This window comes from Bicyclus anynana, chromosome 14 (genome assembly GCF_947172395.1).
Source record: "Bicyclus anynana chromosome 14, ilBicAnyn1.1, whole genome shotgun sequence".
NCBI classification, from domain to species: Eukaryota; Metazoa; Arthropoda; class Insecta; order Lepidoptera; family Nymphalidae; genus Bicyclus; species Bicyclus anynana.
In genome coordinates this window covers 15,702,583-15,716,461 of record NC_069096.1, presented here as the reverse complement: position 1 = coordinate 15,716,461, position 13,879 = coordinate 15,702,583, and the positions used below count along the sequence as shown (strand labels likewise).

The 13,879-nt window shown below is 34.8% G+C and overlaps 1 protein-coding gene across 2 annotated transcripts in view; it reads left to right on the top strand.

Moving 5' to 3' along the window:
* Positions 1-12,739, top strand: part of LOC112057661 (uncharacterized) — a 108,663-nt gene extending 95,924 nt beyond the window's left edge. For both annotated transcript variants that reach the window (XM_052885390.1, XM_052885389.1), the window contains exon 2: positions 1,827-12,739. In XM_052885390.1, the coding sequence (XP_052741350.1) occupies positions 1,827-1,867 (41 nt within the window). In that variant the 3' untranslated portion in view covers positions 1,868-12,739. The remainder of the gene's footprint in view (positions 1-1,826) is intronic.
* The last annotated feature ends 1,140 nt before the right edge of the window (positions 12,740-13,879 follow it).

Sequence of the window (13,879 nt, the reverse complement as noted above, 5' to 3'; positions counted from 1 at the left end):
TTCAATATTTGTTTCTGTGTGTTTCTGATTTAATTCTTATTTTAATTCTGACTTTTGGTTAGTTTTGGTTTGCTTTTCTGTATATTTTGTATATCTGGCTTGGCCTGAAATAAAATGACTTTTTTTTATTTATATAAGCGAATTGCAACTGTTCCATTGCTTGATCTTCTAGTATCGAGAGAGAGAGTGTAGACGCACATTTACCGTGTCTCGCGAGTCGCGACCGACAAGTCAGCGCGTCTGAAAGCGCTGAATGATTAACGTTTTTCGCTATGCGGCCAACAAAAAGCAAATTGACTGAACGCAGCGCAAATATTCCGCCATTAGCGTTTTTACGCGACACTCGATGATTTCTACCGCGACGTGGAGATGGGACGCGGTCGCAGTGCGGGCGGGGTTTAGCACCTTGCTAATTAACTGTACTTTTGTGGCTGATTATTATTAATACTAGTGTTTCAGAATATATTTACTTGACTTTAATATAAAAAAGTATCAAATGAACATATTTATAGCAAGCACGTTTTGCTATACCTAGCAATTAACTTAAAGTAAGATTCAACAAAGAACCTAAAATATTTTTTCTATTTATATTTTTAAGTAAAAACCAACGGTCTGTATGTACCTACGTACTCTGAATAATATTATCAACACTAACACTATCGCTTTCATTTTTCATTTTACGGTCGCGTTAATCTCTTCAGTGTAAGGTCTGTGTACATCAGTGGCGAAGGATGAAATTTAGGTGAAGATAAGCACGTCCCAAAGAAAGGAAATTCATACAGCGTGATACTAACTCCGGTGTCTCATATCTTTAGATACAGTACAACAATGGATATGCATGGATTTTTAAAGGTAACCCGACGGGAATTGGCTTGCATGAACTCTTCGCTACAGTCAAGTTTTACATTTTCCTCAAAAACCTACCCGAAAGTGTCGACCAGCTCTCGGAATATTAAAATTTCAACTGTGTACCCCTAAAATTGTGCAATCCCGCTGTCACCGCGGCCGCGCGAACAGTGCGCGATAATTACTGTATTTAAAACTTGCGAAACGTTGCGTGCGCGATGCAATACATTTAGTACATAATTCATACTCACAATTAGGTCAAGTGCGCGTGCGTTGCTCTCGGAATCCGTCGCGCTTACTGCGTCCAAACGAGTCTAGAATGCGTCCAGCGCGCCCAGCTTGCGTCTAGGCGCGTCTAGCGAGGATCCACGGCTCAAGCTCCTATGTCTATCATAATAAAACTCATTGGTTCTTCGTACATTATTCAAACGCTGGATGCAAATATACGGCACTATGATTGATTGAAGTCTAGCTAACATCTTTACAGGGCCTTTCTCCTTATAGGAGAGGAGATATGGATCCGAGACCCACCACGCCACTGCAATGAAAGTTGGCGGTGATAATACAATTATTTAACGACCACTATCAGACAGAAACTCAAATTCATAAAAATTGTTTGTTCCAAGAATAATCCTGTAAATAAGTCCTGGCTACGAAACATAAGGGAGAGGACTGGAAACATAAAGACAGTCGAAGAACTTTTCCGCCTAGCCATGGACAAGGAAAAGACAAAAAAAAATAACACCATAGGGTTCTCATTTTATTGTTAACTTAAATTTAAAATCAAACGAATTTATTTGAACCTTTACGAACGAGAGTTACGAGAATTTTTATATTGACAAGAACTACTATAGATTTATTTAAGTGTAAATAGGTAGGTTTAAGTAACTAACAGACATATAAAAACCTATTCGCCATGATGTTTGCTCAGTAAATGGTTTTCTAGCTTATCTAACCGGAATATTTCTCTTTCTTTCCAGTCAAAAATCTTACAACAGTCCATGGAGTTGGACGACAGTGACCGCCACCGGGGACTGACCGCGAGCACCGCGCGGGCAGCCGCCTGCGCACTGAGCGCTGGGGACTGACCGCGTGCGCTGGAGACTGACGGCGAGCGCCGGGGACTGACGGCGAGCGCCGGGGACTGACGGGATGAGCGGCGGCGCAGGGGAATGAGGGCAGCCCAGGGCCCAACACCCAGTTACGACGATACCTTTAGTACGACCTAGATGTACAGCGCTATCGGTAACACGAGCTGTAAGTTATGTTATAATATGTAAACAATTTTAACTGTGTCATGAATTTATTCACACTAGTGTATAAAGCGTGGCTTGAAGGCACTTAAATTTGTATATGTGTATGTGTCCTAAGTTTAAATGATCTAGATGCCTAACTTGAATGATATGATCGTGACATTAACATCAGTAAAGTGACAATTAAAAAACGATAACGCATTATTCAGCTCACCAACTTTAATAATGAATATCATGTTTATAGTTCACGATTTACAATCAATAAAAGAAATGTAAACCAACACCTTATAGATCTGACAAAACATTTTAAAGCACGTTTCCTCTTCGATACCAGAATATCCTCAGTGGAGGACTCGCAATATTCAATTACAAAGTTTGCGATATTCAACTGCTGACTTTGCGCTATCCAATTGCCGATAACTTTGCAATTGAATAGTCGTGTCAACAAACCCAGGGAATGTATCAATAGGTAGGTCAAAGTAAAACGTGAATTAAGAGTGTTTTATTCTGTGCGACTTTGCCGCATTTTTCAGTTCATTGTATCTCTTACTTTTAACTAATATTCATATACATAGTTTGCAATTGCAACTTATTTCAGCACAGCCAATTAGCCAGCCAGCATTAAGGCATTTACTTAATAAACATTAAGACACATTCTTATACAGATGTAAGTCATTCTTTCGAACGATTAATCGAATGAGTCATATCATTCAATGAATGTCGCAGGTCAAGAATAAGTTAATTGATAGCATGCTGTACCTAGGTCGTACATAACCGTATTTGTGTGGATACCATGTGGATACTCCCAAATATTTAAAAGACATTATTTGATGTTAATTTTCCAAAGGTTCTAGAACTATTTGGTATAAAGACAGTAGTTAAGTATTTTAGTTGTGTTTATCTCCTTGATATTATTTATTACTATTAGTGTACATGTATACGTTGATGTTCTTTGATTCCATTCATAAAATAAATGTGTGTGATATAATACGGACAACTTAATGAATGTGTCATAAATGTGATCTAATGTGTATGTTCTTCTAACTTCTTTATGTTTATCTTATAGAATTGTTTAATATGTGTTAGTATTATAGTAGATACACACACAACACCCCACCAGACGCGTCTCAACACCCCGACACCACACAAACGCAGGGATCTAGGTGTTAAAAACATCTACCTTCCAACTTACCTTCTAACTTAGTCGCGAGTTTTTAGCCAGATTAAACGGGCAGATAACACTAAATCAATGAAACTTTCTCTTAGAGTATACTCCGTAGATTATAAAACGTGTTTAAAAGTAAGCAGAGAGAACTAAGTAAATGTCTAAAATGTAATCTGAGTAATTTTTCGTCATCTACAAATACGTCGACGCCTTTTTTTAATGATTTTACACATTACATTTATTATTATTCATCAAACTGTTGATGAATATAGTATTCAGCTTGATTCTTTACCGATAACTGTACCGATGAAATGACGTATATCAACAACAACTGTCAAGTTAGATGTCACAAATTAGAGTTGTCTGATACCATTTTAAGTAAATAAAAAGAGCATTAGATGGTAAAGAATATGCTTATAAGTAAGCCATAAAGATCTGACTCGAGGTGTGCGGTAAACCGTTGGGATAGCGTGGGGTGTTGTCAGTGTGTCTCTGCCATTACATTAAATAGAGGCTATGATTTAGGACGTACAGTAACGTTGCGACACTTTGCATGTCTCGTTTCGTGACTTAGAGCTATAAAATATTATATTTTGATATAAAAGGTGTTACAATTTAACTATTTTTTAACTTTCAGCTTATATTGGTAAACGGAATAGAAACATATGTCTGCGAAAGATTCAGCTCTAAACTCTAGCTTGCTGATAATAAAGGTCAAAATGCAACTGAAGCTGTAATATAGCTGTAGGATGTACTGCAAGCTATTACGTGTTACAGTTACTATACAGCTCTTGTACAAGCAGAGTTTTTGCTGGTATTCCCTACTTACTAGTAAATTAATAAAAAGATAAATACTATCTCACTATTAATAATTCATGATGTGTCAAATTTGACGCCACAAAATGTATTTCTGTAATTTTTCCTGTTTACATAAATGCATAATTTATATTTGAATACCATAATTTTAAGACTTGAAATTACATTAATGATGTCTAACAATTTCCTAAGTAACTATCAAGTTTAAAATTACTTGGACATTTTGTAACGTCAAACAATTCTGAGATAAGCTTATATTTATATAAACTCTACCAATATAAACTGAAACAGTGGTCACCCTATTATCATGACGTACCTTAACTAAGTGCATTCAATTTATAATTTATTTGAATCATACGCTCGTAACAATAAGGTTCTTTTTCTATCGCACCACCCGCCCTTAGTGAATGAATTGATCCGTCCGATGTCGTCAGTCCCCTGTGTCGTCGCGGTGCCGTAGTCGTGACCATTAAAAGGTGCCCAGTGAACTTGTCTTTTTGGAGAAATTATGATTCTAAGATTTATAAACATTGTCTATACAAAAGTCAGTCCGCATAATATATTTTTTTTCTATTATTTGATGTCGTAGCTAACGATAACGATATTTCGATAACATTAAATTATCAAAATGGAATGTTTAAACATTTACAGAATAACATAAAATTCATGCAGGATTATTCCAATAATTTATACGAACTTTATTAATGTGATCTAAGTGATTGTAACTTGCCAAAGAGCAAAAAAAAGTATAAAATTTTACATAAAGTATTTTAACTTTACAATGGAGGTAATAAAAACTGAAATGGTAATAATGCTAGAAAATCAATATCAAGTATATAAGTGATTATTATTTTGCGTTGCAAATTCAATGCAGTTTCTATTCCAGTAATTTAATTTTTTCCTCACAAATAACATTGTAAAATTGTAAGAAAATCGAAGAGTAAGAAGTAGATTGGTATATTACTTGTAGGCAGTGGCGTAACTGCAGGTACCATCTGAAGTACATGGCAAACTCGTCATCGCCAAGTTTTTTTTTTAAATGTTTGATTGCTTCTGTGCTCACTGCCTCGCTAACTTCGAGTCGTGAGTCCGTGGCATTTTGCCAGCCTCGTCACCATACAGTTGCACCACTGCTACTAAGTAGGTACATTATGAATAGGTCTATAGGCACATAGTAAACCGTTACAATCGTACGATACATAGCACAAATAGATAAATGTGTTTCCAAGAAACTATTAAAGCTCTTGATAGCTATAAAATAACTTAGTTTTCAGTTTAATCTGTCCATTATCTGAGTCGGTAACCCAGTTAGTGCACAGTGCGCCGGATCTGACGGCAGCCTGCGCCGGCTCTACTGCCTTAATGTTTTTTTAATTGCACACACAAGTCAATGACTCTACGCCCCGACAACGTGGAATGGAACTTATAGAACGCTTTAGTTTTTACTTGGCGGAATACCTGCCGGGTAATAAAATGTTCATGAATAAATAATTCCACCAATTTCATTTAGCGAATTACGAGTGCGAAGTAAAAAACGCGAATTAACAAAGTTTTTAATGTTTTATTCAGAACTTTTGAAATTCCAATTTGCGTTATGGCGCCGCGTTGTTGAAAGCCCTATTTTTTTTTTCTTTTAACTTGGGAATGTTATTTATTAGTTCTTGCGTTGTTCCCGAAGTGTTCAACCTAGCAACAATAATTTAGCTTTGTTAAAACACTATTCAAGTTATAGTAGCTTCATTACTTTTTAAACATAAAGCTTAGTCCACACAATTGAACAGTTGTTCAGTAGAGACAAAGCTCCAACGTTCAGACGTTCAAGGCCACAAAGACAAGTTCACTCTGCCCGTCAAACCACTGGAACGGAATTGCTTACAAAACCCCCCACGGTCGGGCGTCTGCAATACATACTAAACGGAGTTAGCGTGGTACAATGTAATTGCAGAGAGGACGCTCTAAATACCATATCCCTAATTTATAAGATGGTGCATCGGGTATATTGACGATTGATAGAATATTCATATACTAAACCCAAGATGTTGATTCAGTTAAATTCCCTTTGTTGAGTACTTCATTACAACTAATTAAGAATCGAAACATACCTAAGCTAGCGGGAAAAGGAAATCCTTTTGATCTCTGATGTTTTAATAAGTTTTCTAATTCTTACCAATATTTTGGGCTTTGTATACAGGAAGAAAATTTTTTTAGTGCGGATATTTTTATATTTTGTACATAAACAAAATTTAATGATCACGTATTTTTTCTTTTTTTTTTTAACTCAAAAATAACAAAATTATCGTTAGCTAAAGTTATTTACTTTTGAACAGAATTTTAGGGTCACCCTATTGTGCGTTTATTTTATTTTCGTTTGATACCTAAAGGACGTCACCAGATCACTTTTAAGCTGAATATATCATGTTTAGTAATAATATGTACATTATTTTGTTATTTTAGAGACATAAATTAAAAAAAAAAATTACATAAAATGTATCGAACTGTTTGTAGATTTATATTCTATTAATGATACAGAACCACGAAAAAAAATATCCGCACTAAAGACCGAATCACCCTGTATAAATATAATAGAATTATATTTTATTAATTTAGTTGTGATATTTACGAGATACCGCGCGGTGGAGTTCGCGCAATTAATTCCAAAATTTGACATAATTAAAATAGTATGATAATATGGCTACAGTTATCTGTGTTGAAAAAGAATTCACATTTTTAGGCTATCGATAACTGTTGTACCATAACTAGTACTGGGAGAGTATGAATTTCTTAATTTATCGATATGTATAGAGTAGTTTAGGCAAGGTTATTTGCGAATACGCCATCATGATACTATCGCATCTATATTATTAAAAACATCAACTTTTTTATGATTATAATATGTACCAAATTTTAATTTCTAGAAAGTGAGACGTTTGTCGATAAAAAAATCAATTTATCTAAATATTCTTAATTTATAAATATTTGCTACTTTTTTTAATTTAAGCGTTCTTGTGAATACAGCTTTATGACTAGATTTTATAAGTGTTTAAAACTGCTGATACAAGAAAAATAAATCAAGCTCAGAAAAGAGCTATCGAATAAAAGTTGCTGGTTTTAATGGCCTGATATCTATGACATTGGAACCAACGCGCTTTGTGACGTCATATGTGACTAATTCGATACGATGTCATAAAGAGCCCATGATAAGAAATTGGTGGTATTTTGTAAATAACCTTGTAGGTAATGGTGTTACAAGCAAAAAGAGGTAGCTCACAGACCGAGGTATACGTAGGTAGCTACGATTAATTTCAAAAAGCACGAAAGTGAATAAAAAACTTTATAATAAGTGTCATTTTAAGAGTCTCAGTGACATCTTAATAGACTAAGAGCCGGTAAACCCCAGAGCTTTGTAATTTATAAAAGCCAAAAGTTTGTCAGCTCATGAAGACGAAGTTCTGGCGGTCGCTGGCTCTTCGTCTATAACTCAAGTTCACTCAAATCGTAACGTGAGCTATTCTACCTCTGTGCTCGTTACACCAAAGCTCGTAGATATTTGTATGTTCTGTTTATCATAGTCGTGAAGGCCGGCCCATCTCAGTGTGTCCATGTGATGGGTTCCAAATGAGTGCAATCCGTAATGGACTGTAAGATATATATTGTAGTTAGAAAAGTTAAGCGGCGGTCGGTGCATTTAATTTATGGACGGGTTGAATGCAGATTGAATTTGAAATTTTAATTCGTACGCTTGCGTGTGTGCTTCACATTCTCGAACATTCTGGTTATTTGGTGTGCTTCTGATTGAACGCGATTACACGACTTAGATATATAATATAACAAGCAAACTCCCTGTGGTTTCACCCACGCCGTGGCCTGTGGAAATACATGTAAAAAGACATCGCTTTGAACTCGATTTTTCAAATCAAAATCTATAAGTTTTTTTTTTTATTTAATCTCGCCGCCAAATATCAGTAACACAAACCTAGCTTGAAGCTAAGTCTAACCTCTGAAAATCGCAAGTAAATTCGCTTAGTATAAAGATAGACAGACCAACCGATATAAAAAGTATGTTGTTAGCTGTATGTATCTGACGCTTACTCTCGCTACGTCTCAGAATCGCGTTCTATTAAAATGATTTCTAACAATAAAAACGTTACACAGTACTTACCTTGATAGTTAATTTAAAGATTTCTCTACGCAATAGTAAAAAGCACATTTTCTTTATTTAGATAGGTATTTACTTATTAGTATATAAAAAAATAAAAAGTAACCATAAATTATATCTAATAGATACATAATATTTGTAAATTATTTCAGAATCAACCTGCATCTCCACTCTCATTAATATTAGACAGGGATAGGTTTACAATTCCTGGAAAGACGCAACTCCAAGGCGATGTGTCAAACGAATTCCAACTTAATCTCTGTATAGTTAAAGCATATATTTTATCAATGTTTTCGTAAAATATAATAATCTTAGTCCAGGAGTTGTCGACTTACAGTCGCGTAACAATCGGACTAAAATGAGAGCGGGAGACGATTAATACGATCTCTCTTTCACTCTTAGGTCTTAGGGTAAGGTTGGGTTTACACAGTATTGTCTTCATATTTAAGCGATTTCATACTAAAAGTACTATTCGTCTAAGTTGCATTGTAAATGTATGCGAGAAATGTACGTAATGTTCTGACATTTTATCCTTTAAAAAAAATATTTTATTAGTGAGATAAATACTACAACCATGATAGTGTAAAATTGCTTAATATTTAATCGCGCCTCCAATATTGATCGATGTTTTTGACATCTCTGCCAAAATCATTGATTATACGGACAGAATGAAGGAAAACACGGCAATCTTAATAAAGGGTATATTAAATTTTTGAAAGCTTTTTGTGCTGAGGTATGTAGGTATCTACTACGAAATAAAGTGTCAGAATACTTATATACTTTTACTTTTTTACTAAGCAGCAAGTAACTGTATAAATAATAAGATAACCTACACATTAAAAACTTTATTGATATTCACATATTGATGTTACAATAAGAATTCGTATAAGGGCTTCACACAAGTTCTAGAAGTCGGAATCAGTGTCCTGGAGTACCCTACACTTGACGATTTGTTGTCTTTTTGGAACTTGTGAGGGTGCTTTCATAGTTAAGTAGCCGGTGATGTTGTAATTAGGATGAAGTTTAAGTGTAAATTCGACCTTAATATTTATGTAATTGTAAGCTAATAATCTGCTCTCATTTCAGTCGGCTTGAATCTGTGTTAGAGTCATAATATTATGTAATTATATGCCTGTGTTTGTATTATATCCATTTACTTATAAAGAATCATAGTATGTTCTGCTTAAAACCAGAAACTACCGTTAAACTGACGTAAAAAATTTTTTACGTGCATTTATTTATTCAATTTCATATATAATGATAAATCAGGCATGGAAAGGCGCAGTCTATGAACGAATAAAGCATTCGTTTTAATAGCTTCACGTAATAAAAATTAATGCGCGATCATTGACGCACATTTATTCTTTCGCACGCAATTAAAATGTAAACAAACGGTCATGATAATACATTGTACGTCAAACTAAACAAAACATAAAATAATTGAAGAATGTTGTATTCTGATAAATTTTAAGGTTGTGTTTTAGATTTTATTGGCTATTCTACCTCTTTGATGCCCATTATTACAGCCACTAGTTTGTATCCTGTCACAGAATACATTATGTACAAGACCCTGTTTGATTAAGGGCATTGCGCGCCAAACTAAATTAAGTTAGCTTTAGCGTTGGAGTGCAACCTACGCGATAATGACTTTTCACTAGTGTTGCCAGGTCCAATGTGTCACTATCCGGAATGAAAGATTAAACTAATTATGTTTTTGGGTTTTCAAAACGGAAAAACATTTCCATACAGTATTAATTAATTATTATTAATTTTCACCTGACAGCCCAAGTACATACATGGGCTGAAATTGGATTCTTGAATTTATAATTACTGTCTCAGTTGACTTTATCTAGAAAGATCATAGATAAAATATTATACATGTGTGTTTATACAATTGATTTTTTTTTAAATATCGTTAAAAGTCAAAAAGGTGAATAATTGTGAAATTCAATGTTAATTAAGGATGAAGCACTTGTAAAAATTGGGATCGTGATAATCCCTGAAAATCGGAACGTCCCGCGCTAACCTGGACACATGGCAACACTACTTGTCAACAGTGCTCGCCTCACGCGGGCGCGGGCTCGCTAATGGACACTAAATCGATACTGACAACGGCTAACGAGCCATCTCTACAGCTCCGATGAATCTGAGTGCAAATTAACAAAATCCTTACGGCTTTTGTTTAGCTGCTTTTATATAAGTTACAGTAATTAGTGTCACTTGCTCTTACACTAGAAACTTAAGCCAGCTACACACGGGACGCGGTCCGCAGCATCTTAAGACGGTGTTAGAGTTAAAGTCTAATCGCAAAACTTCGGAAAGCGCCTACAAAAGCGAAAATTATATATAAATATTATATATTCTTTACAAAGTAGGTATGGTTGGATTTAAGTATCAATTTACCTACTTTTAACGTCACTAAAAACTTTTGTATTCGTCTCAAACTTAAATATTTTTTTTATAAGTAATGGATTAAAAAACACAGGCGAAATCGAACGACAGTTTCACTATTTAAAAAAATAATAATAATAAAAATCAGTATTTATTTCGTTATTTTTTAAGTTTTCAATGATTTTAATTGTTCTTGTTGCTTTCCTTGGGAATATTTATATCGATTTTTTAGATTTAGTGGTAGGCCGTCGTGCGTCTAGCCTGCATCCGTTGTAACGTCCAAGACTTGCGTCCAGGCAATAAGGAATATAAATGAATTTCGGGAAATTCAATATCGAATTTCCATTTTTATAAATTTTAAATTGAAAACTGCAGGTTTCAAGTTTTCACTTCTGTGAGAGTAGGTACTCAATATCAATCACTCACTCAATGACTCCTTTAGATTTTTTCACACTATAATAATTAAAATTTATAATTATGTAACTCCTACTAAACTTCTGAATATAAATAGATACCTACATAACGAATAGGTACATACAGAAATATCTAGCTGTAATTCGGACCACATGCATATCCCTATTATGAATAATTCCTTTTTATGATGTGAAGTTCGAGCGAGTCTTGCTGGTCGGATGATATACGCAAATATGGACGCAAACGCGGACGCTGGCTGGACGCACCGTACGGTCTGCTGTAGTAAGTACAGTGTCTGTATGAACGGGGAATGCCGGAAAACATAATATTAATAAATCGTAATAACTATTATTGTATTATTAATAGTGATCGATGTTTGTAGCCGGGTCTATTTCTTGCCGGCGTGAATACTTTTGTAATGTAAACTTCCATTTTTCTATTCCGGTATGTAATAAAGTCTGGCTCGGATAAAATTTACCAGAATGTTTATTTATTCATAAACTTTTATTCCTGATACACGAACTTTTAAGACAGAAAATTGTTATATGTACCAAGAACGTCAGCATTAGAGCATTGGGTTACACAAACAATATAACTTAACTTAAATTAACTTCTTGCTTGCACATTATACATAGAGGCTTGATAGTCACTTACCACGAAGTGATTTACCACAAAAGTGTAGATTTAAAAAAATACAGGAAGATATGTTTGTCGCAGTTTCGAATCACTTAAACCAAACTATAACTATTGAACTGAAATTTTCAAATTTCGCGACAAATAAAATTTGCGTATGCCTATTTTTAATTCGTTGACTGTAATAAACAATAATTATTCTTGTATGGGCAGGTGCAAATTGATGTCTCGATATTTAAGTGCGTTAGTCACATCTGTGTCAGAAACAATTTTTCTTAATGTTCATTCCGTTCTGCATTTCTCTAAAGAATACCCTCTAAACATGATTAATATTACCCAGTATCATATAATATTAAATATAACGATCCTAAACTTTCCAAAGTTCCATTGAATAACACAATTCTCCTGTAGATACTAAATTACATCGAGATTTATGAAATCAAAATGCAGGAAATTGAACAAGTATAAATAATGGTATCTTTTGTCCGCGCCAGGCTCGCCGTGAACCGGTTGGCGCCGGTCGCAGGTTTGATTCCCCGTTAACGGTTGTTGAATTATCGTTCGTGAATAGTATTTTCCAAAAGTTTCCTGATTGTAATAGCCCGGGAGCCGGTGGATAATTTTGAGTTTGTACTTGTAATCCTGGATATTTTTATACCTTGAACGACAATTTAATTCATTTATTTATTTTAATTACAGTACCTACGTTAAAAAATAACGTACGACGTTTCATAGATTGAAAATTTTACAGCCAAAACTCTCATCTTAAGTAACAAATTGTGAATTTGACAGAATATAGTACGGTGGTTTGCCACATTCTGATAAGAATGTACTGCTTGATGAGTTAGTGAGACTTTTGATTAAGCCCATCCTTAAAAACTCCACCGTCTCCCCGACTATAACTTATCGACTTGAATAAATCAAATTACGCTTCTAAAGTGTACTATTAATTAATTACATAAAGTATGTAAATATAGGACAACTAATACCTATAATAATAGTGAATGTTGTAATTTGTATATAAGTAACGAAAATTAAATTTTAAATACATAGATACAAATTGTGTGTATTCATTTATTTATTTACTACCCCCATAGAATTATATCCCTATTGTAATGTTGGTCTGTCTTGAAAGGGAATACCTACGAAGCTTAGACCCATCACGCTGACATAATGCTGATTGGCGAGATCGGGATGATGAGGTTTTGATTCTGTAACGATTCGTTCAGTTACTTAGCGTGCTATGGAGAGCTAAGCTAGGAGTTTTTGTGAGTGATAAAACCCAGAACGAAAACGCCAAAGAGCGAAAATAACCGACCTCCGGAAAGTGGCTATCGGCAATTGGATGTAAAAAGCCAAAAATAGAGCGAGCTGGCGCTACTTAAAGGAGACCTTTGTCCAGCAGTGGATGTATGATGGCTGATGATAAACGATCACATCAGCTGGCTGGCTGGCTATTTCCTATTTTGGTTTTTATTATCAACCCATCAAAATAAAAAACAAATCAATTGACAAAATGTCATCCACATACTATGATACAAATTACAAATGTCATCCGGTACTTACGGTGTATATCATATAATATGTAGAGGACACTTTGTTGTCCACTTCAATAAGTTGATAATAAAGACCAAAATAGTGAATTAGGCCATAGGTGTATAATGACCGTCACCGATGTCTTAACATGCTCTCCGAGGCACTGGGCTGTAACAAAGGGTTGCCGACTGTACTGTATAATATATATTATTGTACTAAGTATATTTAGGGTCTGCGTATATACTGCAGGAGTAATAAATATACCTTACCTTACCTAATCAGCCGATAGACGTCCACTGCTGGACACAGGCCTCTTGGATGGATCTCCAAGCACAACATATAGCAGCTCCTTGCAACCTGCTTGATATCCTGATAAACGCGAAAATTTGTAAGGATGTTTGTTACATCGCCGCAATTACTGAACCGATTTGGCTAAAATTTGAAGAATGAAAATAGATTTTACTGGATTAACGCATAGGCATTTTCGGAAAATTCCACGGTTCCCGAGTGTTTTGTGAAAAATTAAATTTCACGCGGACGAAGTCGCGGAAATCGCTAGTTACTTATAATATGCAGTTCAGGGAGTCGTATCTTTAGAGCAAACAGGAAATTTGGCGCGATCTCATAAACTATACCTCATTAATATATGAATTTAAGGTACAGAATAGT